Below are 24,899 nucleotides of genomic sequence, written 5' to 3' on the forward strand. Positions count from 1 at the left end.
GACTAAGCAAATGCTCACAGGGAATCTGCTCAGCCTACAGAGCTGCAAAGGAGAAAGTCGAATACTGGAAAATCTAGTCAGTGGACATGAGGTTAGTGTCAAAAGTAAATGAGAATATGGTGGAATTGGTCAGAAAGGGCCTTGAAAGTGGGGAGAAATATTTAAATTTGATGCAATAAGGAAAGAACAGCAGAGTAAAAGGAATACAAAGAAACGGACATTGTCACCACAACAGTGAGCTAAGAGAAATTGAGTAACATTATGGATGGATATGAGGGAGGAAAAATTATGTCTGTCAGAAATTAATAAAATAATGTTGGAGTAGCTGAGAAAAAGGATGGAATCTATGGTGAGTTTGCACTGCACACTGGATACAATATGCAAATATTAAGGAATTTAAACTGCACAGATAAGATTGTACATTAGCATGTTTAATATGATAAATTTTTAGAGTTCTGATATTTAGGTTAAGAGCCTGCCTTATAAATAAGAGGTGGTGTTTATACTGTCACGCTGTCTAAGAAAGTAAAGACGCAGTTCAAGAAAGAAGATCATTCATGTTGGTCCTGAGCTCATGAGGACACAGTAGAAAGGCAGAGGACAAGTTTAGTCTTCAAAAACACAGGCTAGACTAGCAAATGTATAGGTTATACGTATGGTTATATAGGAAAGTAAGGACAGAGTGCAAATTTGAATGCCTAAGCAGAAACTTTAACTGATACAGACGGGTAGGTGGGGAAGTAGATGAGATGATCTGAGAGGGACCTGACAAACAAATATACTTAAAGGGGTTATAAGTAATGGATTCAGAAAGCTTAGAGAGAAAGGAGATTGAAGTAGTAAATGTAAAGGCAAATAGATATAGTATTGGTACAAATTCAAGTTCTGACTGGGAGGAAAGGATGATAACTAATGTGTATTAAGGGTATATGCATATTTAAAAGCTTATAAAAAAAGGGCTGTACTCCAAAGGCAAACACAATTACTTTTTTTTTCATGGTAGCCGCATTGCTGCTTTATTTTTATAGTAAGTATGTGGGTTGTTTTTAGAATTCAGCAATTCCTTGAGAGTAAAAAGGGCATAACACTGGCTTAATGTGTGAAGAGTCTGTATTAAATTGTTTTATTAAGAGCTTTGTTCCACTAATTATATAGGTAAGAGCTAATATAACTGGTTTATATTACATTTAGAGTACAATATGCAAGAGGACGGATGTTGCTTTTCTAAACCTCCTTTGTTTCAGAAAAAGATAATGAGAGCTATATAAAGTCCTGAAATCACAGCCAATTTATCAGACCTGCTATGTGAGCTAACACAAGACTAGAGACATACTGCATTGACTGCTGATCATTTTATACCACTTTTAATGCCTAGAAATGAAAAGAAAGAAATTAATGGGGAAATAAAGAGAGAAAATGGAACATACATAAGATATTTTTTTGATACTTTGAATTTCACCCTATTATTAATTTTTTCATATGGGAAAAAAATCCAGTCAAATCAGACAAGTATTCAGGTTTTCTGCTTTATCCCATATACAGGGTTTATACTCAAAGAAGTGTTGCAAAATAATGTATTTCTGATAAGGATCTAAAGTGGACAATGAATGGAAACCAACAAAAATATGGTTTCCCTAGCAATGATGCTTCAAGATACCATGATTATTTGTTGTTTATACTACAACAGTTAATATTGTGTCAGAATTTCTTTCATAATACTATTATTAGAAGTCTAAAATTTGCTTATGAGGCCTTGCTTTAGTCTAAAAATTGACTTCTAAAATGTAAGCTAAATCAGCTCAGCTTATTTTAAGTAAAGGAAAGAGGAAAAAGATAATAAGGAGAAATGGTAACAATTTGAGGCACCTTTATGTTCTGATAACATAAAACTTAATTTGACTCCTAGTCTGAACTGTTACAGTTAGGCCTAAAAATCAAAATTATGTGCATATCTGTTTATTTAAGATAAGGCCAGAGGGCTTGACCCAGTGGGGATTGAAAGGCCATGAACCAGGGAAACTGAGTAGTGGGAGAGGCTCTCATGCTCTCACCTGGTGAAAAAATTGTCACTGTAGTCCCATCCCAGTTATCTGTACCTGAGTTCAGAGAGTGTAGGGAACAAACAAGTGGGATTAGGTGTCCCTGTGCAGCCAATAAGTCAGGACATTATGTGGGATTACAGAAAGCAGCAGGATGACCAGAAGGGTGTGAATGTTACAGGGCATGGGAGGAGATGGACAGCAACAGGAGCTGTGCTCTGTGCAAAGGGGTGGCTGCAGTGTGCAGGAAGTTCCCTATGGGGCAAGCTGGCCCAGAGCATGGGTGTCAGGAGCAGAGAACAGATAAGAAGGTGTGATGGTACCTCTGCTAAATGGTGGCTAGTCAGGACATGAAAGCAGAGGAAACCTTTAGGCAGCTGGAGGAAGCCTCAAAAGTGCAGGCTCTGGTATCTATAGGGGACTGCAGCTGCCTTGATATGTGGCCAAAATGCAGTAAGGCAGAGTGCAAGCAACGTAGGAGATTTCTGAAGTGCATCCAGATGATTTCTTGAAGGTAATAACTAGGGTAGATTTGTTGCAGCTGCAGTTACAAGCAAGGAAGAGCAAGGCTGGAGATGTACAAGGCAATGGCAGCCTCATAAGCAGGAACTATGTGATTCTGAAGTTAAACACAGAGAAGTAAGGAAGACAAATAAAAGAGTCACAGCCCTTGTCTTAAGACAAGCAGCTCATTTAGGGATCTTCTTGGCATAATCCAGCAGATTTCCACTCTGCAGTGGAAGGGGTCCAGGAAGGCAGTTGACCTTCCGGGACAGTTTCTTAAAAGCACCAAGACTGTCCGGTCTGATACGCAGCAAGTCAAGCAAGCATGGCAAAAAGTCAGCATGAGTGAATGGGGAACTTCTGACAGAGCTCCAAGGCAAAAAGGAGGTCCACTGAAGATGGAAATAGGGACATATTCTCTGAATGATTATGGAAACATGACTCAGGCATGGAGCTGTGGAGTAAAATGAAAGTCAGCAAAGGGGTATGAAGAGCATCTGAAAGTTTATTGGCAGAAGAAGGAGGGAAAAAACCCTTGTGAGTCCGCTGGTCGGTAAGCAGTGAAAGTAGTGGCCAAGGGCACAAAAATCTCAATGCCTTTTTTATCTTGATTTTTAGTGGGAAGATCTACTCTCAGGCCTTCTAAATCACTGAGCTTCGTGACAGGATTGGAGTGAAGAAGACATTTTAAGCCAATTGTTTCTATACAGATCCCATTGTACCAGATGGGATCTATCCACAGGTGCTGAGGGAACCAGCTGACATCACTTAAAGTCTCTTCTCTATGATCTTTGAAAGATCTTGTTGTTCAAGAGTTGTTCATGATGACTGGGAAAAGGAAAACTTGCCCATCTTCAAGCAGGGGAAAAAAGAGGATTTGAGGAAGTAGAGGCTCATCTTCAGTTCAGTCTCCTAGAGGGTTATGTGCCTGACCAATGTGATGGCTTTCTGTGGTCAAAATATTGGCTTCATTGACAAAGGAAAAAACAGATATTGTGAGTAGATGAGGTTAGTTGGACCTTAACTAGGCTTTTGATGTTATCTCCTATACTATCAACAGCTGAGATATAGTTTGGATGCGTGAGTGATAAGGTGGATGTACTATTGGCTGCATCCTTATGCTGAAAGGGTTGCGATTATCAGTACAAAACCCAATTTTCAGCCAAGTGTTGGTGGTTGGTGGTGTGCCTCGGGAGTTGTTGTGGTTTAACCCAAGCCAGTAACTGAGTACAACACAGTCACTCGCTCACTACCTACCTGCCCACCTATCAATGGGGACAAAAATCAGAAAGAAAAAGTATGTCTTGTTATTTAAGAACAGTTTATTACTTGAAACAACCCAAAATCTAATAATAGTGATGATATTAACAATAGTAATAGTAATGAAAGGAGAGAGAGGGGAAATAAAACCAAGAGAAAAGAGTGATGCACAATGCAATTGCTTGCCACCCACTGAACAATGCTCAGCCCATCCCCCAACAGCACGTTCAACATGAAAGAATATGTCTGCAAAAGCAGACACATAATTTCCACTGTTTTCTGTAGGATTTTTCTAATATTTTTTGATCCTGGTCTTTACATTCTCGGAGGGCTTTGAGAAATAAATATTATTTGTTTCCTAGTGGGTCTTGTTGCCTGTAGTTTGAACACTTATATTTTCACCAAATCATAGAATCAAAGCATGATTTGGATTGGAAAGAACCTCTAAAGATTATCTAGTCCAACCTACCTGCCTGCCATGGGTAGGGACCTCTTTCACTAGACCAGCTTGCTCAAAGCCCCATCCAGCCTGATCTTGAACACTTCCAGTGATAGGGCATCCACAGCTTCTCTGGGCAATCTGTTCCAGTGCCTCACCAGCCTCATTGTAAAGAATTTCTTTCCAATATCCAATCTAAATCTGCCCTCTTTCTGTTTAAAACTACACTTTGCCCTTTGTCCTGCCACTACAGGGCCTTGCAAAAGGTCTCATTGCATCTTTCTTAGAAGCCCCCTTTATATATTAAAAGGTTGCAATAAGGTCTACCGAGTCTTTTCTTGTCTAGGCTCTGACTCTGTTCTAGCTCTCTGAGCATTTTTGTGGGACTCCGCTAGACCTGTTCTAATAGGTCCATGTCTTTCTTGTGCTGAGGTCCCCGGAATGGGACATGTACTCCAGGTGAGGTCTCAGGAGAGCAGAGAGTAGCGGGGCAAAATAACCTCCCTCAACCCCCTGGCCACACTTCTTTTGATGTGGCCCAGGATACGTCTGGCTTTCTGGGCTGCAAACGCACATTGACAGCTCATGTCCAATTTTTTCCTCCACCAGTACTCCCAAGTCCTTCTCAACAGGACTACTCTCAATCCATTCATCCCTCAGTCTGTACTGAGACTGGGATTGACCGAGATGCAGGACCATGCACTTGACCTTGTTGAGCTTTGTGAGTTTTACATGGGCCCACTTCTCAAGCCTGTCAAGACCCGTCTGGGTGGCATCCTATCCATCTATCACACCAACTGGACCACTCAGCTTGGTGTCATATACAGACTTGCTAAGCATGTACTCAAACTTATTGCCTGTGTCACTAGTGAATATATTAAATATTACTAGTCCCTACATGAACCCTTGGTGAACACTGCTCATTACTTGTTTCCATTTAGACATTAAGCCGTTGACAGTAAATCTTTGTCCAGTGTGGTCATCCAGCCAATTCCTCATCCTTCTAACAGTTAATGTATCAAATCTGTCTCTCTCAAATTTAGAAATAAGAATGTTGTGGGGGATGGCATCAAAGGCCTTAGAGAATTCCATGTAATTTTTAACTTTTTGAGCATTTAGAACTTGGGAGACAGAGAAAGGGACATATTAAGGACTGGTTATGAGGTTGTGTACTGTGTCACTGTTTTCACTCCTCTTCTTCCTCAGAGAACTGTGTTAGAAAGACTGGAGTAGTTTATATTAAGCCCATTAGAATATTTTCCGGTGTTTTAATTAATCTCTTAATTTACAAATGTGCACATTTTCATTTTTGAGTCTCTTTAATAATTGTTTTTACACCTTACTCTCCTTTTCATGCCTTTTGTTGTTTTTCCTCAAAACATTAATGGAGGAGTAATTTGTTTGGCAACAAGGTTTATTTTGAACCTGTATAAAATCTTCCACGTTCAAGTCTGTATGCATTGCTAAGAGGAGAAAAAAAATGTATTTCTTTGTCTCTAGTGTTTACAGTAGGTATCATAATGGTTTCTTAAAAAGCAATATTGAAGATCTGACAGGCATGTGAAAGTATTTCTCATGCATGACTCACGACTTTCCCTACCCCCACCAAAAATGCTGTCTAAATGTCATTATTAGTAAACATTCTAAAGAGTGGCAAATTACTGTTTGTAACTTATGATGTTCATTGATTTGTTGGAAACTACTGTTCTTCTCTCTGAGCTCCATATTTCTTCTTTCTTCTTCTTAAATTTAAGGGGTTTTTCTACATATTAAAGTTTCTTCAAACAGCCCTGAGACAAGTGTCAGGGAAATTAGATTATCGTACCTCTGGAGAATTGAATTTAGTTGGCTACCACTCTTCAAGGTGCTGTAGGATACGATTATCTCCTGAGATTTCATGCTCAGTTATGTTTAATAGCTTGCACATTTCCTAACACTTTTTAGTGGTTTTGTATTTCTATGCAAACTTACAAGATATAAGTAGTATGTGCTTTGAAAAGGAGATTGTTGATGTTCATGTGCATAATGCTAATCATGATAAATAAAGGTTTTTTATTATTATCTGGAGCACGGGTTACATGAAAAACTGAAATATACATAAGGTGCAGAAGACTTTCAACCATGGCAATTCTTGTGGCTTCTCTTCGAGAAAGGGATTCTGAGAAGATCAGCTAGGATGATCTTCACTATGCACAGCTTATGTCATAGGAGGGAAGAGGCTCCTCTGTAAATGAAAAATTATTGTTTTTCATAGATATATTAGGAGAATAAAAGTAATCGAAGAAGTAAAACTTTTTAAGCTAAAGGACAGTGTTGAGTCAAACAGGAAGCAGTGTAGAAATGGCAAAAAAAAAGCAAATCTATATTGGAAATAAGAAAATTATTAAGCAAAAGTGGAAGAAGGTTGTGGAACAGTCATCACATGAACTTTGTGACATAGAATGTGACATACTTTTAAAAGTAAAATGATAATTCTTGTCTTATGGTTAGATTTTGTTCAGATGTTTTGTCACATCTGAATGTGACAAATGAATTTTACTTTTAGTGTTTGAAAAAGGTAATGTTTTGTTCTAATATCATGTGCTTCATAGTACTGATAGTACAAAATAAGAACTTCTACTGTTTTACTTGCTGTAAACTTTTTTCCCCCAGTCCTAGGCTTTGAATTGTCTTTTGCAAATGTCACTGCCATTAGGAAAAATCAACATTATCTGAATAATCCAAGAAGACTCCACAATAAATAGAAAGTGATCCTGTTCAAATTCTCCATGAATATCTAGGATTTAGTTTTGTAAATCAAGGGTCAGTAATATTGCCTGTCTGGAAAGACCACTAAGGTAAAAGAAAGATCAGGCTGCTGAGAAGATAAAAAACAAGAAGTGGCACAGTTTTAGTTGTGTCTCACTGTCTGGAGTGGAGTTCTTCTGACTGTTCGGGTCAAGTAACTCCTCTCCTTTATTAGCTACACCTGTCTTTGATAGGGCTTTTAGAAAATGAATTAGTTACCTTTTGGATTTCATCACATGTCCAATACCTAACCAATATTTTCAGGAAGACCTTTTCTTCTCTTGCTGTTCTTTTGGGGTGTTATGTTCTACTTGTCAGATTTTAAAAAAAAAACAACAAACAAACAAACAAACAAAAAAAAAAACCAAAACAAAAACAGAAACAGGAATTTTGAACCTATCAAATGAACCAGCCTCTTGAATAAAAAAAAATTGAACTGTTAGTTGGCAAAAGCTGCTTTAAAAAGCATTTTCTGTCTTGCTGACTGTGTATTCTGCCTGTATTGCCATATAATGACTGAATACCCCCAGTAGATTACTGGAAGCACTTTGGGTTTCATTGGGACTATGTGTTAAAAAAAATAGTCTGGATTTAGGTTATTTTTTTTCATCTATAGTGGGCACGGGATCCATATCCTATTGGGATAGTGATGGGTACAAAGACCTGCTTGTGGGGAAATGACAAAGACGATTCAGAAGGCATACAGGATTAGGCCCAGCTGCTTACTAATGCCAGGAACAAGCCATCTGTGTTTATTAGATTGCAAGCAAAAGTACCAGATGAAATTCTGTATTGAATTGTTAGAGATTAGGTGGGACCAAACAGCATAGAAAGGTTTAATTCCCTTTTCCTAATTCAACATGTTTGAGTGTGGGCAAGGATAACAATAATGAATGCTCTAGAGAATTGGAGGAGGTTTTAACTCAAGGAAGTATACTTGTGCCACATAATGAGGAACAGTCACCATTTTTATATGATTATCATCACTATCTTTGAACTTGATTACTTCAGTTCTTAGCTAATTCTTAATCTCAGCCTTGGAGCAGCTAGACACTTGGAGTAGCTTGGCACTCTGTTTTCTAAAAAATGAGGAAGAAGTGACTGAATGTGATTTTTGTCTTTAATGCTATTGCACAAAAGTAGAATGTAGGGTTATTTCCCAAGCTATTGGACACTTTCCAACAATTTTTTACCTTTTGATGTCAATACATTATGTTTGTAGATTAAGTCTTTGTTTTTGTTTCCTGGTAAATTTTCTTTTCCACTTTGTTAGCAAATCCAGACATTTTGCAAACTCAGAGAGTGCCAATCTAGTATAAAATTTAATTTTTAAGTGTATTCAGGAATCCCAAGTGATTGACAGTACTTTCTAAGTTCATTCTTTATAAGTCACACTTTATGAGTTTATCCCATACAGGCAGTTGGTACTGCAAGTTGTATTATTTTGGAATTTGGCCTATGACATTTATAAGAACTATCGTTTGGGCATGTCTGCTGCTGTTAGACTTACTGTACAAAAGCAGATTCTCAGGAATCTTACCAGGACATAGATGGAAGTTCCCAGGGATGACATAGGCATTGGCACAGGCCTTCTTAATATAGGGAAGTTAGGTATTTTGCCCCATTTTAATTATATATCTTAGATGCATCAAGTCAAAATATCTATAGCTGAGTTGTAAAACTTTAATTGTAATAAATCTACAGGACCGAAAAACTGTGGAGTGCGGAAGACAGAGTGTAACAGATATGAAAAGTTATTTTAAAACAGTGTAGCTTTGAGATTTGAATATTACTGCATTGCAACATAAAGACCTTTTCTGGTACCAGTTTTGAGTGGCACGAGACCACGTGTTCAGTTCCTCAGGGGTTTCAGTTGACATGCAAGCCTGAAGCGTGCCTGGAGCAAATACCAAACAATGGAAGTTGCTTTGCGAACTGAATGGTGAAATATCAGTTTCCTGCAAGTTATCTCCCTGGTAAATATTTTGTAGTGTTTGTTAGCATGGTAGGTTGGGTTTTTTTTAAAGTTTCTTTCCTAGCCAGCTATTAACTATCTTGGATATTAAGTGACTGACTTGGTTCCAGGGAGGAAAAGCGCTTTTGCTGTTGCCGTCCATTGAGTATGTCATACACTTCACCCTCCTAGTTCTCCTCAGCTAGGAAATAGCTAATACTGGCATACTGGCATGCTGATGATGAACTGTGAAAAATGTCATGAATTCTAAAGAGAAAAACCTATGCTTATCTATGGTAGACATGTTTGGCCATGTTTTAAGTGTTCAGTTTGCAAATAAGGCATGTCATGTAAAAATCAAAATCTGTCACTTCATATCTTTTTGAAATGATCATCAAACATATGCAGTAGCTTTTTGAACCATACTTTTGATGTGCCAAAACTGTGCCATACATATTGTGACCACCCCAAAGTTGTGAAACTGCATGTATAGGAAAGATATATTACAGAACGTTGCACAGAACAGGTGAAAAAGTGCAAAGATCTATTTCTCGGAAAAAAGTTTATCAAGACAAGATTTAACATAAGGACAAAACATCAGTTCCAGTCCAGACTGTGATTTGTGATGTTTATTACCCAAATTCACCTACAACATTTAATATGCTTTGGGACAGGACAGCCGTTTTAGTGTATAGTTCTAATCCAAAAAGAAGTGTTCCCTTCCTGCCTGCCTTCCTTTCAGCTGTAAAGTTGTTGCTTGCATACTGGGGTCTCATTTATGTATCTGGTTCTTTTTTAGCTTTTACTTTACCTTCTTTTTGTCACTTATATTTTCACCTGGCACAGAATTAGTTGTACAGTTAAAATTCAGTGAATGTATTAAATGAGGTTTGGAATTAAATGCTCTCAAATTTTAATTACATCAGATTTCAAATATTGGACCAACTTCTTCTCCCATGAGTGGTTCCAACTAAAGTCAATAAGAGTATTTTATGAGTTATGCAACAGGATTTTTCCTGCCTTTTATAAGAAACCCTAACACCCCCTCCGGTATTTGTCCAGTTCATATTCTGAGAAAATTCAAGTTAGAATATGGAGCATGTACTAACTTACCTGTTATGCTGAAGAAAAATGACAGAAGGGAAAATGCCAAGTAAATTATCTAAATAATTTGCTCCTAAGCATATTTTGAAAGAAACAAATATTAATATAAATAAAAATATATATGTATTCAAATATGTCTAATTTATATTTGTATGTTTTTGATCATCCTATTTTAAAATTAATTACTGGATATCTGTGTGTAAGCAAATTGTTTTATTTTCAGACTAATAAGTATGAAAAATGCTTTCAAAATATCTTGTTGACCCAATTAAAAATAAAAGTAGTAGTAAACAACTTTCCTACCTCCGAATCTATTTGGTTTCCATTGTCATCTTTTTCAAGACTTTTTCTGCCCACATACTTTGGACAGTACCTGGGACAATGAGGCCTTCGAGCACAACATTATGTATGAAAATACAGTTATTCCTATCAATGTGCCTAAAATTTTAACCACATTCTTTACTGTACGTTGTATTGTACAGGCCTATCTTATATTTCACAATAGTTTTAAAACCTTAAAGAAATACCTATCAAGTAATTACAACTCTTTTTCTTGCACAAATACATCCTAAATTAAACCATTAAGTTTTTTTAAAGTGTTCATTTGGTGATACACAAGTCAAGGTTTCATCATCAGTAGAATGCTAAATGTAAGTAAAATTGGTATAGTGTATTCTTCCATGAATTGATGTTTTATGTCTGCTTTGTTATATTAGGGAAAAATCTCTTCTTTGTGTCTGTCACAAACAATCGTGGAAGACACAACATGGTGCTTCTGAGTAGCTCCAGCCCATGAAATCAGCCTGGCCCCAAGACAGGTCATTGGAGGGGGGATGGACAACACCACCACACATGTGAGGACTTTGCAAATTTACGCTGTCCTTCCAAGGTTGTTTGGTGTAAATGTCCTGCAGCATGTCAATATTGAGATTTTTGTCCTCGTATCATCTCCAGTGTTAACAACTCAGCAGGGAAACTCCTGTTTCTGCTTATATCTGTGCAAATTGTCTCTTATGAAACCCTCTCATAAGGGATATAGGCAAATGTCCAGTTTCTGCAATGGTGATGTTTATTTGCAATTAATTAGCCTGAGATTTGGCTCAATGATTTGGAACCTGACTTAGCAGGTAACTTCAGCAAGAGGAATGAGGTCACCCTGTCTTTTGTACTTTGGGACATTGTACCACATACATCCCAGCCTGGAGTCACAGCACAAAGCTGCCATGTGAGTGTTCCTTTGGGGTGCCACTCGGCATAATTCAGTATTATGGGCTAAACATGTTGTGCTTAAGGAATTCTGTTCAATTTTACAGCTGCAGCCTGGTCTCCTACAGACCCTTAAGGATCCCCATCAAGGGAGCCGGGTGTGCTGCCTGCTCCCTTCCACTCTGCTTCCAGAGAAAATGCCCTCAAGTATTAATTGTGGCCCACTGATCTTTTTGGAATAATGTTTCAGTGCTCAGGTTGAAAAGGCTGGACACCACTACTTTAAGCAGGCTGGAAAATTCAAATCTACATTGTATCTCTTTAGGAAAATAAGACAGTTGAGAGAATTTCTAGTGTTTAAGATACTCTATTAAGTAATAAATTATCAGTCACATTGAAAAAGGCAGTGGAAGCAGAAGCCAAAATATATAAAGAAGTATTAGTGGGCGGTAGGTTTTTTCCCAGTGCTTTTTGAGCAATAAGCATAGAGAGTTTTGTTCCAGGCAGAAGTGTGTCAGAAAAATTAAATAACATTATATAATTAGATGGATTATCATCTCCTATAGCTTTTTCAGAAATAAATGTTAATTTCCAAATGCAGCAGTGGAAACCTCAAAAAAATTGGTGAAAGTGGGATTTTTCTGGTTTTGCACTAGTACAACTGAAATCAGACCCTATTTACAATCTTATTTTCAACCTAAAATCAAGTCTAAAATGCCAGACATATGTTCTAGATTTAAAAAGTATTTTAGATCTATTCAGCACTTACTGAATTCTCACTTCTCATCCCTTTCAGAAGATCCCTTTGTTGTGTCTTATTTTTCACCTCAAGTTTTTGCAGCCAATTCCCACATCTTCTGCAGCTTTTTCAAATATTCCTTTATAAACTACTTAGCTAATGAAGAAAAAGATTGCAATAAAAGTTTCCCACCTCTCTGATAAATATTCTTTGTACCATGCTGCAGAGTAATTTTCTCAGTTCTTCTCTTCCTTGGTGAATATTTTAGCGTTGTTTTTATACTGTGAGGCTGCTCCAGATGGAGAGGTTTAGACGAGATCACGCAGGACACTCTCAGTTCTAATGATCATGACACAGTGGACTCAGGGGCATCCAGTGACACATGCACAGTCCAATGCTTTCTCAGCAGGGAAAGGGGTATCTTGCTACCACTGCTCTCCTGGGTAACAGTTTTACAGATACCAAATTGTGCCTTTTGTTTCTATTTATGAAGATACCCTAAATGGAAGTATTTTAGAAACATCCGTTTTTATTAGGTGTTATTTCCATTTTTTGAAATCCTCATAATTTTTTCTTCTGGTGAGTCCAAGGCAGAAATGCTCATTCCTGTTCATTAAGACTTGAGATGTTACCAGAGTGCGCTTTTCTGGGAATAAACAGCTGTTCAGGGAAGAAAAATACCCAGTTCTAAAATGAACAAACTTCTTAAGATCATTTGCTTTCAAAACGGTCAGTGCAAGTACCATTGTATAATGAAACGTCACAGGCACTTAATTTTTATGGAGCAGTTATTGACTGGTCACTGTGTTCATTTTCAGACATTAATGCTAAGGTCAGTTAAAACTAACTGAAGTCCAGATCAACATACTAAAAACTTCCCAAGATTTTAGTCACAATTTACTGTCATGGTCTGTTTTCAGACAGGCCAATCACAGCTTTTAATGTCTGTGTTCTTTTACCTGTTATCTTTTCATTATACCTTTCCCATTTTCATGTTTCCCACTAAGTGTCAGTTCCTACAGCTGAGGTTTAATTTGAATTGTTAAATATATTCATTCTACTGGAGCTTTGAACATGAGTTTATGATTACTTCTTGGCATATAGCTTTCCTCAGTGGGATGTAATAAATTAGTCTAATCATATGGTGAGTACTTACTTCATCCTGTGTTTGTTCCTGCTAGGAAGTGAAATTGTGTCTGTAATTGTATGCAAATCCCTTCACCAGAATAATCAAAGGAAGCCTATGTGTAACTGCCCATCCTCCACAAGAGAAGCATAAAAGTAACCTTTTAGCTTTTAACTTTTTAAATTAAAAACTTTTAAGTCTACTTAAATGAAATGTTGCATCTTTATATGCAAAATGTAGATACAAAATAGAAAAATGAAATTAAAAGGCATGCGAGTAGCAGATATTTGGATAACATTGCTGGTTGCTTTTGGTCCTGCTTTTTAGATATGCACGATACTATATTAATAGTGTTCATGGCATTGAACCTGAGAAATAGTAATATTGGGATTTTTCATTTTAAACATGGAGGAATTTCTTCTCCTCTGAAAATACATGAGGCAGATGATGGAAGGTTTTGTGAATTGCCTTCAGAAGGTGCCTATTTCCTTCCACTGCCTGTAGAAGGATACTGGAGTAACTAGCTCAGAGTTAGCCAGCAAACTTCCAGTTGAGATAAATTCTCTTGTAAGTCTCTTACTTTGAGGCATGTTTTATATATTATCCTCAAATCATTTTGATTTGCTTCTTTGACCTCTGTCAAATATTTTAACATTAATTTTTTAAATGTGGACACCAAAAAGAGATTTAGTCATGTAGGAGTAGTCCAGTGTCCTCTATGAAGATCATAGTATTCTCTTCCCTGTTTCTCTGTTTTTACTTGTAGGATTTGGTTCTTTTTAAGAAACTCAGATTCTAAGCATTTTTCAGGATTTAGCTGAGAGTGATATTTGCAGTCCATCAGAGGAAGTGCCTGGGAGGTGTAAGATTATTCAACATCATAGAATCATAGAATCATTTCAGTCAGAAAACACTTTTAAGATCAAGTACAAACATTAACCCAGCACTGCTGTGCTCACCACCAAGCCCTGTACCCCAGTGCCACATCTACACATACCTTCTGGGATAGTGACTCAGCTGCTTCTCTGGGCAGTTCCAATGCTTGACAACCCTTTCCATGAAGAAATGTTTCCTAATATCTAATCTAACCCTCCCTTGGTGCAACTTGGGGCTGTTTCCTCTTGTTCTGTCACTTGTCACTTGGGAGAAGAGACCAACCCCCTCCTCACTACAACCTCCTTTCAGGTAGTTGTAGAGAAGAAGAAAGTCTCCTCTGAGCCTCCTTTTTGCCAGCTCCCTCAACTGCTCCTCATCAGACTTGTGCTCCAGACCCTTCATCAGCTCCATTGCCCTTCTCTGGACAAACTCCAGCACCTCAAAGTCTTTCTTGTAGTGAGGGGCCCAAAACTGAATTTGAAGTGCAGTCTCACAAGTGTCAGGTACAAGGGAATGATCACTGTCATTACACTTCAATAAAAGCCACTATATGAAATTTTCAATGTTTCATGAATTGCTGCTCCAGTCCAAAAAGAAAGAGCCTCATCTTAATTCTGGTCTACATCAGAAGAGCAATTTTAGGAACTGGAAGAAAATCAAAGATATTTAGGCTTATTTCCAAATTGCTGGATGATTTTTGACGGGGGAGGCAATCAACTTTTAATAAATTTGTGGTCCATGTGTCAGTCTAAAAGAAATGATAAGACTTATTTCAGACTCGCTTCAAACAAACAGTACTCGTATTGTAATCGTAGCATCCAAATTTTAAGTCCTGTTTTCTCAGGATATGTAACATTTTTCTGAAAAAAGTTAAATACTTGAAATATCAAAATATTAAAAATATCTTAAAATAACTGAAATTTAAAATCAGAAATAGTGTGTCTGTGACCTACAAATAGAACTTACAGAAGGAGCAAAGTCTTATATTATTACCTGCTCTGTAGCCACCAGTAAATACGGACATGGCCACAAGTGCATAGAGATAGAATTAAGGTTGATGTCTTTATATCAATGCTTATTAATGTGAATGCCTGTTACTTCAGTCTGAAGATTCCTCTTTCTTTTTTTCTCTCATGTATGTATTAGAAATGACACTGCTGATAGTGTCGGCATCAAGATGACATCAAGATCTTCGTTTAGTACCCACAGTCAGTTCTGTCCTAGGGCACAGGTATCTCACTGAGACAGATGCTTTGTGGGGAAAAGTAATATGTGACAATATAATTAAAGAAGGCACCAATACTAGAATACATTAGGGTGCTGATAATTTTAAGATATATCAGCTCTTGAGAGCTTTATCTTGCAGCCTTAATATTCTATGATGTGTTTTTTGCATATGTTATTTGCACAAATGTCTATGTACATTTGTATATCATCACAGGGCAAACTAAATCCTATTAAACTGAGACTAGAGAGGTACATTGTTGGGAAGCTAGCAGTTTCTGGAAAATAGCTATACGTCAATGAAGATATTGTGCAAGAAAGACAATTTCTTACTAAGAAAGATAATTTCTTAACCTATAGTGTTACAGACTAGGTTTTTGTGAAATTAATAATTTTGTCTTTAAGGCATTGCACTAAAGAAGAAAAGTTGAAGCTATAATGTATAAAAGCAAGGAACATTTACAACTAAAACGGTTATTTGTCAAATAAATGGTAATAATGATAATAAACAAAAAAGGTAATAAGTTAAATATTTGAACATACTGTATTTTCTTCCAAAATAAGTTCACTTTTTCCTGTTTTCTGCCCTTTCATTAAAAATACTGATGCACATTAGCCCTAATGATAGTTCCAAGATGACATATCAGATAACTGGTTATTTAGAGAGACTTTGTAGCTGATTTGACAGAGAGCAAGCATAGCACAGACTTTTTTTTTCCCTCCCTGTTTTTCCACTTGTTGGCTTAATAGCTGGTGGTTTTTAGGTAATAGTTTGTGAAGTTCTGATAACACTGTAATTACATACAGTTTCTGATTTAGCATTCAGGGTTCTGTAGTAAGAATTTGCTAAAATTTGCTAAGAATGTGGCTTCCTCATTGCTTGTAAACTACAGAGAAGCCAAAGTACTCTCGCCTGAGCCAGTTGTGGCATAACTAAAAATAGACAAATAAAAGCCAATAATATATAAAATGCTAACAAGGTACAAAAACTTGCTTTTGATGTAAATATGCTTTGATGTTTTCATCTCTGTGCATGCTTGTCATAAGAAAGATTATGGGAATTTGACATTATTTTGAAGGCATTTAGTGAAATGGTAAGGGTAATGGTATCTGGAAACTCTGAAAGCACAAACGAAACTATCAGACTGGCTTCAAAAACAGGGCTTTTCTTCAGTCCCTCTCGAGTTCCCACTTAGCTCTATCACTTGGCACTTTGATGAGACTACCTTTACAGTGTATTTTATATGAAGGCTGCAGACTCTGAAATGCAAAGAAAGGGGAAAATCTTGCTGCTGAGTAGATGTAGCACAAATGGGACCTGACATAGCTTGAATCTTTGATCATGAATTCGCATTGTGGTGTAAGCCAAACCTCCTCCCATTTGCTCCCTGAAAGCACATACCTTGGATGTCGTTGTTTCCCTTAAAACTTTTTTTTTTAAAAGAAGTCATGGTTGTTATATATTGACAGCATTTTCTTGTAGCTTTATGTTGTTCTCAGGAAAGAAGGATTATTAAAGACTGCAGATGAAGTTGCATGGGTATCAGTCTCTACAGGATTAAGGGAGAGAACAGCAGAAAGTCTGACTGTAAACCTAGAACTTGTTTTGGAGGTGTGTTTCAACACCAAGAAAATATTCAATATCACAGTTCTTAGGGAGGCAAGAAACATAAATCATAAAGATAGTTTCCCTTATCATCAAATATTCTGAAATATTTGAAGCAAAAATGCAATAGAGGAGATGGCTAAACTGGATCCATTATTTCCTCAGTTTTGTTTCAGAACCATCTGTAATTAAACTGTTCTGATCATTGACAGTATAGGTGGCTTAATTCACAACATACATCACAATAGATACATCTGAAAGTACATAGAATTTGGAAAGCTAAGTAAACCCAAATATGGATTTTTTAGTTTATGTGAGATAAAGTAATTCTCATTCTATTACAAACTAATTGGTTTTGTAGATATTGAAAAAAAAATCAGTGTCTCATTCTAGTACAAGTTTTTACACAGCTTCCATGAAATTTTGCTAAATGAGTGTATTGAGTTTGCATGGCAAGGTTTTGGTAGCAGGGGGCTACAGGTTTGGCTTCTGTGAGAAGCTTCCAGAAGCTTCCCCCCGTCCAACAGAGCCAATGCCAGCCAGCTCCAAGATAAACCTGCCACAGACTAAAGCCAAGATCATCAGCGACAGTGGCCGCACCTCATGCATAAAGTATTTAAGAAGGGAAAAAACCCTGTGCAACAGAGAGAGGAGTAAGATTATGTGAGAGAAACAGCCCTGCAGACACTAAGGTCAGTGAAGGAGGGAGAGGAGATGCTCCAGGGTCCAGAGCTGATATTCCCCTGCAGCCCATGGAGGTCCACACTGGAGCAGATTATAGAATCATAGATGGTGTGGGTTGGAAGGGACCCTAAACATCATCTAATTCCAACACCCCTGCCATGCCACTAGACTAGGTTGCTCAGAGTCCCATCCAGCCTGGCCTTGAATGTCTCCAGGGATGGGGAGTCCACAACTCCTCTGGGCAAGAATGACTTTCTACAACCATACGGCTGATTGAAGAATGAAGAGGTGGAGGGAAGGTGTTTCAAGCTTTTTTTTCCCTTATTATTTTACTCTGATTTGATTGGCAATAAATTAAATTAATTTCCCTGAGTTGAGACTGTTTGGCCCATGACAGTAATTGGTGATTGATTTCTCCCTATCGTTCTCTTGACCCACAAACCTTTCATCGTATTTTCCCTTACCCCACCTGGTTGAGGAGGGAGTGTGATAGAGCAGCCTTGTGGGCACTCAGCAGCCTGCCAAGGTAAACCCACAGCAATGAGCTGAAGAAATTTTGTCCTGATGAAATTTCTAGAAGATCTGTAAAAAACTGGTCACACTCAGAAAAAAGTATATCAGGTTCACTGTCAAATAAGGAGGTATTAAGTATTGATCTGTTTCAGGTTTTTTGTCCAATATATTTGTTAGGGATTTGTATGAGAAATATAAAATACATTTGTTAATCTTGCAGATGATTAGTTCTTAAGAGAACTATGTGTACTCTGGAATAAATTTTTAAAAATCCTCTCATTTTCACCAATGCACTTCAGGAAAGACTTGGATCAATTGCAACATATCCAGAGGAAAGCAAGGAAAATTGTCCAGAATCTAGACTAAAACATTTTCCACAAGGAAAACCTGAAAGAGTCATGTTTCAGAAAGTGCAGACAGAAAAGAAATGTAACAGCAGTGTTCAGTTACATAAAGGATTGCTTTAAAGAAGAGGGGAGCAAACTGTTCTCCAGGCCTACTAGAGATAGGACAAGAATGAGTGGCATTAAATTATGCCAGGGGAGACTTAGGTTAGACTTTAGGAAGCATCTCCTAATGATAAGTATTATTAAGCAATGAATATATTACCTAGGATGTTACAGAATCCTCTTTAGAGATTTTTAAGGACAAAGAAAGATATCTGTCTAGAATGTTTTAAATATAATTCATATGTCCTGGGGGATGGAGGAATAGAGAGGAATAGATGGAATTATTTCTTGAGTTCCCTGTCATTTTCCAATCGATGTATAATTTCTATGAATTAAACACAAGAAGGACTCAGAACACACCTGTAGTTCTAGCTTTCACTCTGTCATCTGAATTGACCTGTTTGTATGTACTTTTTGTTGAATGTTCTGGCTCCAACTGAAAATGCAGAGAAAATTGGGGATGCAAATAATTTTATCATATGATAAAATTTAAATGACAGAGCTTATAAATCTTACTGATTGTGTTTGAGTTCTGGAAGCTGTATGCTCACCAAAAATTTGAAACAAACCTATATGTTAATTAAAAGGTATTAATCACAAAGAGGAAAACTAAAATAGATTTAGAGTTTGAGTGGTTCTAGTTATTGTTGGAATGTACAGTCATGAATCACTCATACTGTAAATTTCTTTTATGGTTTTCATCACTGTGCTGTCTGGATTCATCTCGACAAGATTTGGCTAGATAAGTGGTAGGTTTCACTAAGCCTCATGTCTAGACTCCTTCAGTATTCATTGAAGAGAGAGAAAAGTACCTCTGAGATAGATAGACAGATAGATACCTCAGACCAAAAAATTGCCTTTTTTTAATGGGATACATATCTCTCCTTTAAAATCTTGGGTGATTAACTTAGACAACTACTCCATAGCTAGAGCTAAGCAACATTAATCCAATCCTGACTATCAAGTATATTGACTTATCCTTACCAAATGACTCGATCATTTATTCTTCACTTCTGTGGTATGTTGGATTTATAAAAAATTTAGTTCTTCTACTCATCCTGATATGAATTCTTGTAACTGGAAGTAGCTTTCCTAAAGTAGAACCGGCAGTATCTGGGGCTTTGGGGATCACAGCTAATCTTGGGAATGGGATCTATTCCCATTTGAAAATTAATTGGACTAGAAAGAGAAGCAAATGAATTTGCATTTCAGTAACATACAGTATGTGATGCCCATCTTTGGAAAAGACCTATCTTCATCAGAGATGTCTTCTGTTCCTGGTGCCATAACAAATGTATTGCATATGCGACTTCCAACCATATTAACCTGTTAACTTGGTGATTCAGTATTGTCAGCCTGCTAGCGAGAGCAAAATACAGTCATAATATGTAAATATTGCATCCTCTTCATTGTAGAAAATTAATAATAAGTAACTTTGCAAAAATTTCAAAATGAGAATTATTGTTGAGGGCGCTTCTGTTTGGAGCAAGTAGCCACTTTGCTTTCTGTCTCCTGGCAAGACCATCAGGAATGTGCTTAGAGGGTTGGGGAAATGTTTTCCGAGCATGAAAAGGCAGCTGAAAGATGAAAATTATTAAAATTTAATTATATCATGTAATTGACCACTGAAATATTTTCTGGTCAAAGCAAGCAAGGAAGGGAGAAACAAACAAACAAGATAAGGAAAAATGTGCATTCCAGCAGAAAAATAGCTCAAGACAATGCTCCTTTATCTCTTTAGTTTATTTCAAACATGCTGAAGAAATTTAGATATCAGATTTTACTTTTCATTTAAATGTAAATAAATGAACATAAATGATTGACTGCTGAAATGAAATTCGATAAGGTGAAGCCTTGCTGGTATAGCAGGGAACAAATGAAAAACCCTGAAAGGCAACTGAAATTTTAAAATCAAAAATATTACTCATGATTTCAGCTACTTGGGTGGAGGAAGGTGGTGTATAGGCTCCACTTATGGCACTGTTGCAGTAAGTAGGAAGAATCCTGAACTACAAAATTGCTCATTTTACACACTTCGGCCTCCAGAAGATATCTGACTCTGAAGAAGTACTAATCTCACTCTAAACAGATACAGCACCAGGTGCACATCTGGTATTATTTTTGTTTGGCTGATGTATTTTGTGATGAAAAAATGCCTATGGAGTGTGGAATGAGGGAAGAAGGCTTAAAAAAATCTGAGATTTTTTTTCTGAGGTATTTATTTAGCTGTAGTATCAACCTGAATATGTAGGTTTTTTGCAGTAGGCATCTCCAACTCTGATTTTATATTAAATAAATGAAGTGACTTCTCCTTTTCATGCCTGGGTTTTTTTCCAAACATTATGTATGTGTGCTTTTTTTTTGGGGGGGGGAGGGGGGAAGCAGTATGTTAGATCATCACAATTTCACCTGACCAGAGAACAGAAGAGCAAGGAGAGAAGGGATCAGGAAAATAAAATTTTTGTAGACTTGCCCTGTCTCTGTCTTGGCTCCAGTATATTGAGGTGAAATTGGTATTACTGGTCCTTAAGCAGTTGTTAGTAGTATCTACATTTAAGCAATGACCTACAAAAAGCAGTTTGCAGACTTCTCAACACAGGTGATTTGAGGAAAATTCCCCAGAATCTAGTCACACAAAGGGGAAGAAAGAAGCCACTCTTGCATATAATGTCCTTGCATTTGGGAAGGGCTTCACCTTCCAGGCAGTTGCATTGGTGTTTTGTGTTCATAGATTTGATAATTAAAAAAAGAAAAGATGAAGAAACTCCATGAAGGACCAGGACCTTGTTGACACAGATTTCCAGGCTTCAACAAATTATGCTTGGGCACAGCCATTTGATTTTTTTCGTAAATGAGCTCTCTGCATTTCAAAGTTGAATTAGTTGATGAGGAAGGGTTACTATAAAAATTTGTAAGAACTTAGCTTACTTTTATGTATTGACATAGTCCTAAACATTTTTTTAAATAATGTTGTTTTGAAAAGCATGGATTGTGCAGCTCAGATGATACGAGTTAGCCTAGGGCTTTTTTAGTTGGCTTTTATGCAATAAATAGTATTCCACAATACATGGGACATAATGTATTACCAAAAATGAATCATTCATCTGTCTGTAGCATAACTGAGAATAAACAGCAGATAACTAGAAAATAAATACCTTTTAGATGACAGCTGTAATATTCATGTCTGCTGTCTTTACTTGGGAAACATATTTCTAAAGATTAAGAATTTTGTCTGAATGGAAATGCAGCATTCTGTTTCTGAGTATTATACCAGGTTAGTTTCAGGGGGGGTTGCCTTATAAAATGTTTGCAGTAACTAATTTTTTTTCCCTGTCAGCTGTAGCCAATTATTTTGGACAAATAAGCATTCTCCACAGCATGTCTAATTTTTATGCCAACTGAGCCTGTGAATGCCTTTATTCATTCTGTGTAAACTCCATCGTTGTCAGTCTGTTATATTAAAAATTGTTCCTGCACAATGAATAGATGACCATACCACTGATTACTTGTGTAGGGATTCTGAACTCTTCTGATGGAGAATATTGCACTACATCCACTTACTACTGTTTAGCTGTGTTATGCTATACGTGAAACCCCTTATCTAAGTGCCAGCTACTAACAAGAAGCTACAGAAGCTTCAAATGCATGAATGAAGGCAGTTGCTAATGAAATGTGGCAAGTCAAACCTTGATCCAAGGTAGAAGAAAAGGTTTCCTATGTGTTTGTCTGATATCCCGTGCTTTATGCTGGGATAAATTACCAGTTTGATCAAAACACATCTTAGTAAAGTTGTCCAAGTGAAATAAGAAAGGAAGGAGGGGATATCAATTGCTGTTTCAAACACTATTAATTCTGAATCAAAGAAAATGTTAATTAGTGTCAGGAAGCTGAATTAAGTAAATGTTGACTGCCTTTGTAGCAAAGATCAAATCAAAGTTACCATATAAGTGAAGCAGGAACTTCTGTAACGTTGGAATGGTTTTAATGTACGTCTGTACATGGAAATGAATAGGAAACGAAGCAAGAAATACAACGTTTGGGAAAGAATCTCGACATGATTTGGAGAGATAATTACAGGCAAAAAGGAAACTGGATATAGCAACAGGAAAAGCAAAATAATTATGTAGCAATTAACAGGAAAGCTGTATAGTTCTTTGAAAAAAAAACAGTCATTGGGTTAAAAATATATGCTGAATACAGAAATGTTTTAATACTCAATACATCAAGTATTTGAATTCATTTCCTGAGATAAAATACTGTTTCATAAAATAAATGTTTCATTTATGAGATAAAATATGTTCTGCATTTTATGTATTTATTGTAATTTATTTGTATTTTTATCTAAAATGTGTGGTCTGAATTGGATGACAAAAACATAATAAATGTTCTTTTTGAGTGCTGGTCCATAATGCCATAATGATGAGAAAATACAGATTTTAAGTTAATGTTTCAAAGACTGAAAATATCACAGGATCCAATAGAAAAATAGCTACTTCTAGATTTGCAAGAGAATTTGTTTCTCATGTGTCCTAAAATCTTCATATTCTGATAAAACTGTTGTTGACTTATTACTTGACTGGAGGCAAACTCAGATTTCAGTTATGTTGTAGTCTTCTGATATTATTTTGCAACTGCACACTGGAAAGTGCTCTTTCTGAAATGTAACTTACAAAGATTCCTCTTGAAATCTGTGAGAATATCTCACAGTTCTTTTACAGGGAATCTGTCATGCAATGGCATTTTCAAGTGCATAAAATGACATCTGGGGGTCACTGCACTCATGCATGGGACCCTCTTGTTGAAGAGGGAAAGAGGCTACCACTGAGTAGCCACATCACTAAAGAAAATTTTTAAGAGGTGCAGTCTTTTGTTTAAAGCTAGTGGAAAAAAATTCTACCAGATAATGAGTAAAAAGCCACAATACTTTTTGTTGTGATTCTAGACAGGAGAACCTTCTCTGAATTGTGTCATTTGTATGAACATATTATTGAGAAACATATCTGTCCTTCTGTCCTTTTTGTCTTTTTCAAACATTAACTTGCATCTGAGGTGTACAATCTTTATTGCTTTAAACAAGTTACTCTGGATAAAAGATAGAATAATATGTGCTTCCTGCTTGAGGAATTGGCTGAGCAAGTCAGTACGGGGCTTGCAAGCTGTCTTAAGTTATGTCATAAGCTTCTCTGCTGCCTCTGTACTGCACATCCCCAGTGAGATAAAAAAAAAAAAAAAAACAAAAATAAGAGATGGAAGAAGGTGAAGGGCTGGTGGGCCAAGATACCCTGAGACTGAAGGCAGAGAGCCTGCCCTGCAGGTTCAGGTGGTGACCCCTGACAGGACACTGCCTTTCCGTTCTGTGAATGGGCTCAAAGATGACAAAGGGGGCAACAAATAGTGCTACTGATAAAGAGTAATAGTCCTGCCATTAGTAACAATTAATGCTTCCATGGTGCCCTTCGTTCATTAACCTCTAATCTCTTTGCATATATTGATTCAAACTATATAGAATCTCTGAAACAGATCAATATGATTTCTATTCATATGTCTATTCTGGCATATATATGTATAATTAAATGAAACAAAGAATTGTTACTAAGAAGCATTAAAAACTGCTTGTATTAAATGTTGTTTAAAGAAAAAAAAAAAGCAAAACATTTGAATGCTTTTGTGGTATGCAAAGACTTCCACTGGATGAGTAGGCTCAGATTTTTTCTTTGCTGTGCTGTGAAATGCCCAGATACAGAAACTGTACAAAACCAATCTGAGAAGCTGAATGCTTGACTGAAAGACTTTGGTGTTTATAAATCATACGAAGATTATCCATAATGGTGTTAGTCACTCCCAGCATTCTGATCACATCAGTTGTAAACTTTGTTAATTGCATACTGTGTTCTGATCATGGCTAGCAGCAAAGGTAGGGATACATATGTTCTTTTATTCCCTTCTCTGTAAGAGGAAATATTAAGAGACATAATATTGATTAAGGAAAATTTCTGTTCAAAAAATGCAATGATTGTGTTACTAGTGTATCTTATCCTTTTCTTTTAGGTTATTCAATACTTCAAGCTATTATGGAAAAAGCAGGACAAAATAGCTGGCAAGTCAGTGCTATCTGTGTGGAGAATTTTAATGATGCCAGCTACAGGCGGCTTTTAGAAGATCTGGACCGAAGGCAAGAAAAGAAATTTGTAATAGACTGTGAGATAGAGAGGCTTCAGAATCTCTTAGAACAGGTAATACCTGGTTTTAATGTCACTGTAAGCACATTACTGAAACTCCATATGAGACACCATTATGCATAACATTTCATTTATTTTCTCAATGGAAATTAAATTGATTGTTCTTTCTTTTTTGTTTTTCTTCATGGGCCTATATTTGTATGTCTACTT

General features: G+C 36.8%; 1 protein-coding gene across 11 annotated transcripts in view; it reads left to right on the forward strand.

Moving 5' to 3' along the window:
- GRIA4 (glutamate ionotropic receptor AMPA type subunit 4) overlaps positions 1–24,899 on the forward strand; it is a 222,345-nt gene that overhangs the window by 105,523 nt on the left and 91,923 nt on the right. For all 11 annotated transcript variants that reach the window (XR_010428247.1, XM_064645177.1, XM_064645178.1 and 8 more), the window contains exon 4: positions 24,559–24,743. Coding sequence is in view for 10 of the 11 variants with exons in the window: in XM_064645177.1 (XP_064501247.1) it covers positions 24,559–24,743 (185 nt within the window). In the remaining variant the exon portion in view is untranslated. The remainder of the gene's footprint in view (positions 1–24,558; positions 24,744–24,899) is intronic.

Source organism: Pseudopipra pipra, chromosome 2, assembly GCF_036250125.1.
Source record: "Pseudopipra pipra isolate bDixPip1 chromosome 2, bDixPip1.hap1, whole genome shotgun sequence".
NCBI classification, from domain to species: domain Eukaryota; kingdom Metazoa; phylum Chordata; class Aves; order Passeriformes; family Pipridae; genus Pseudopipra; species Pseudopipra pipra.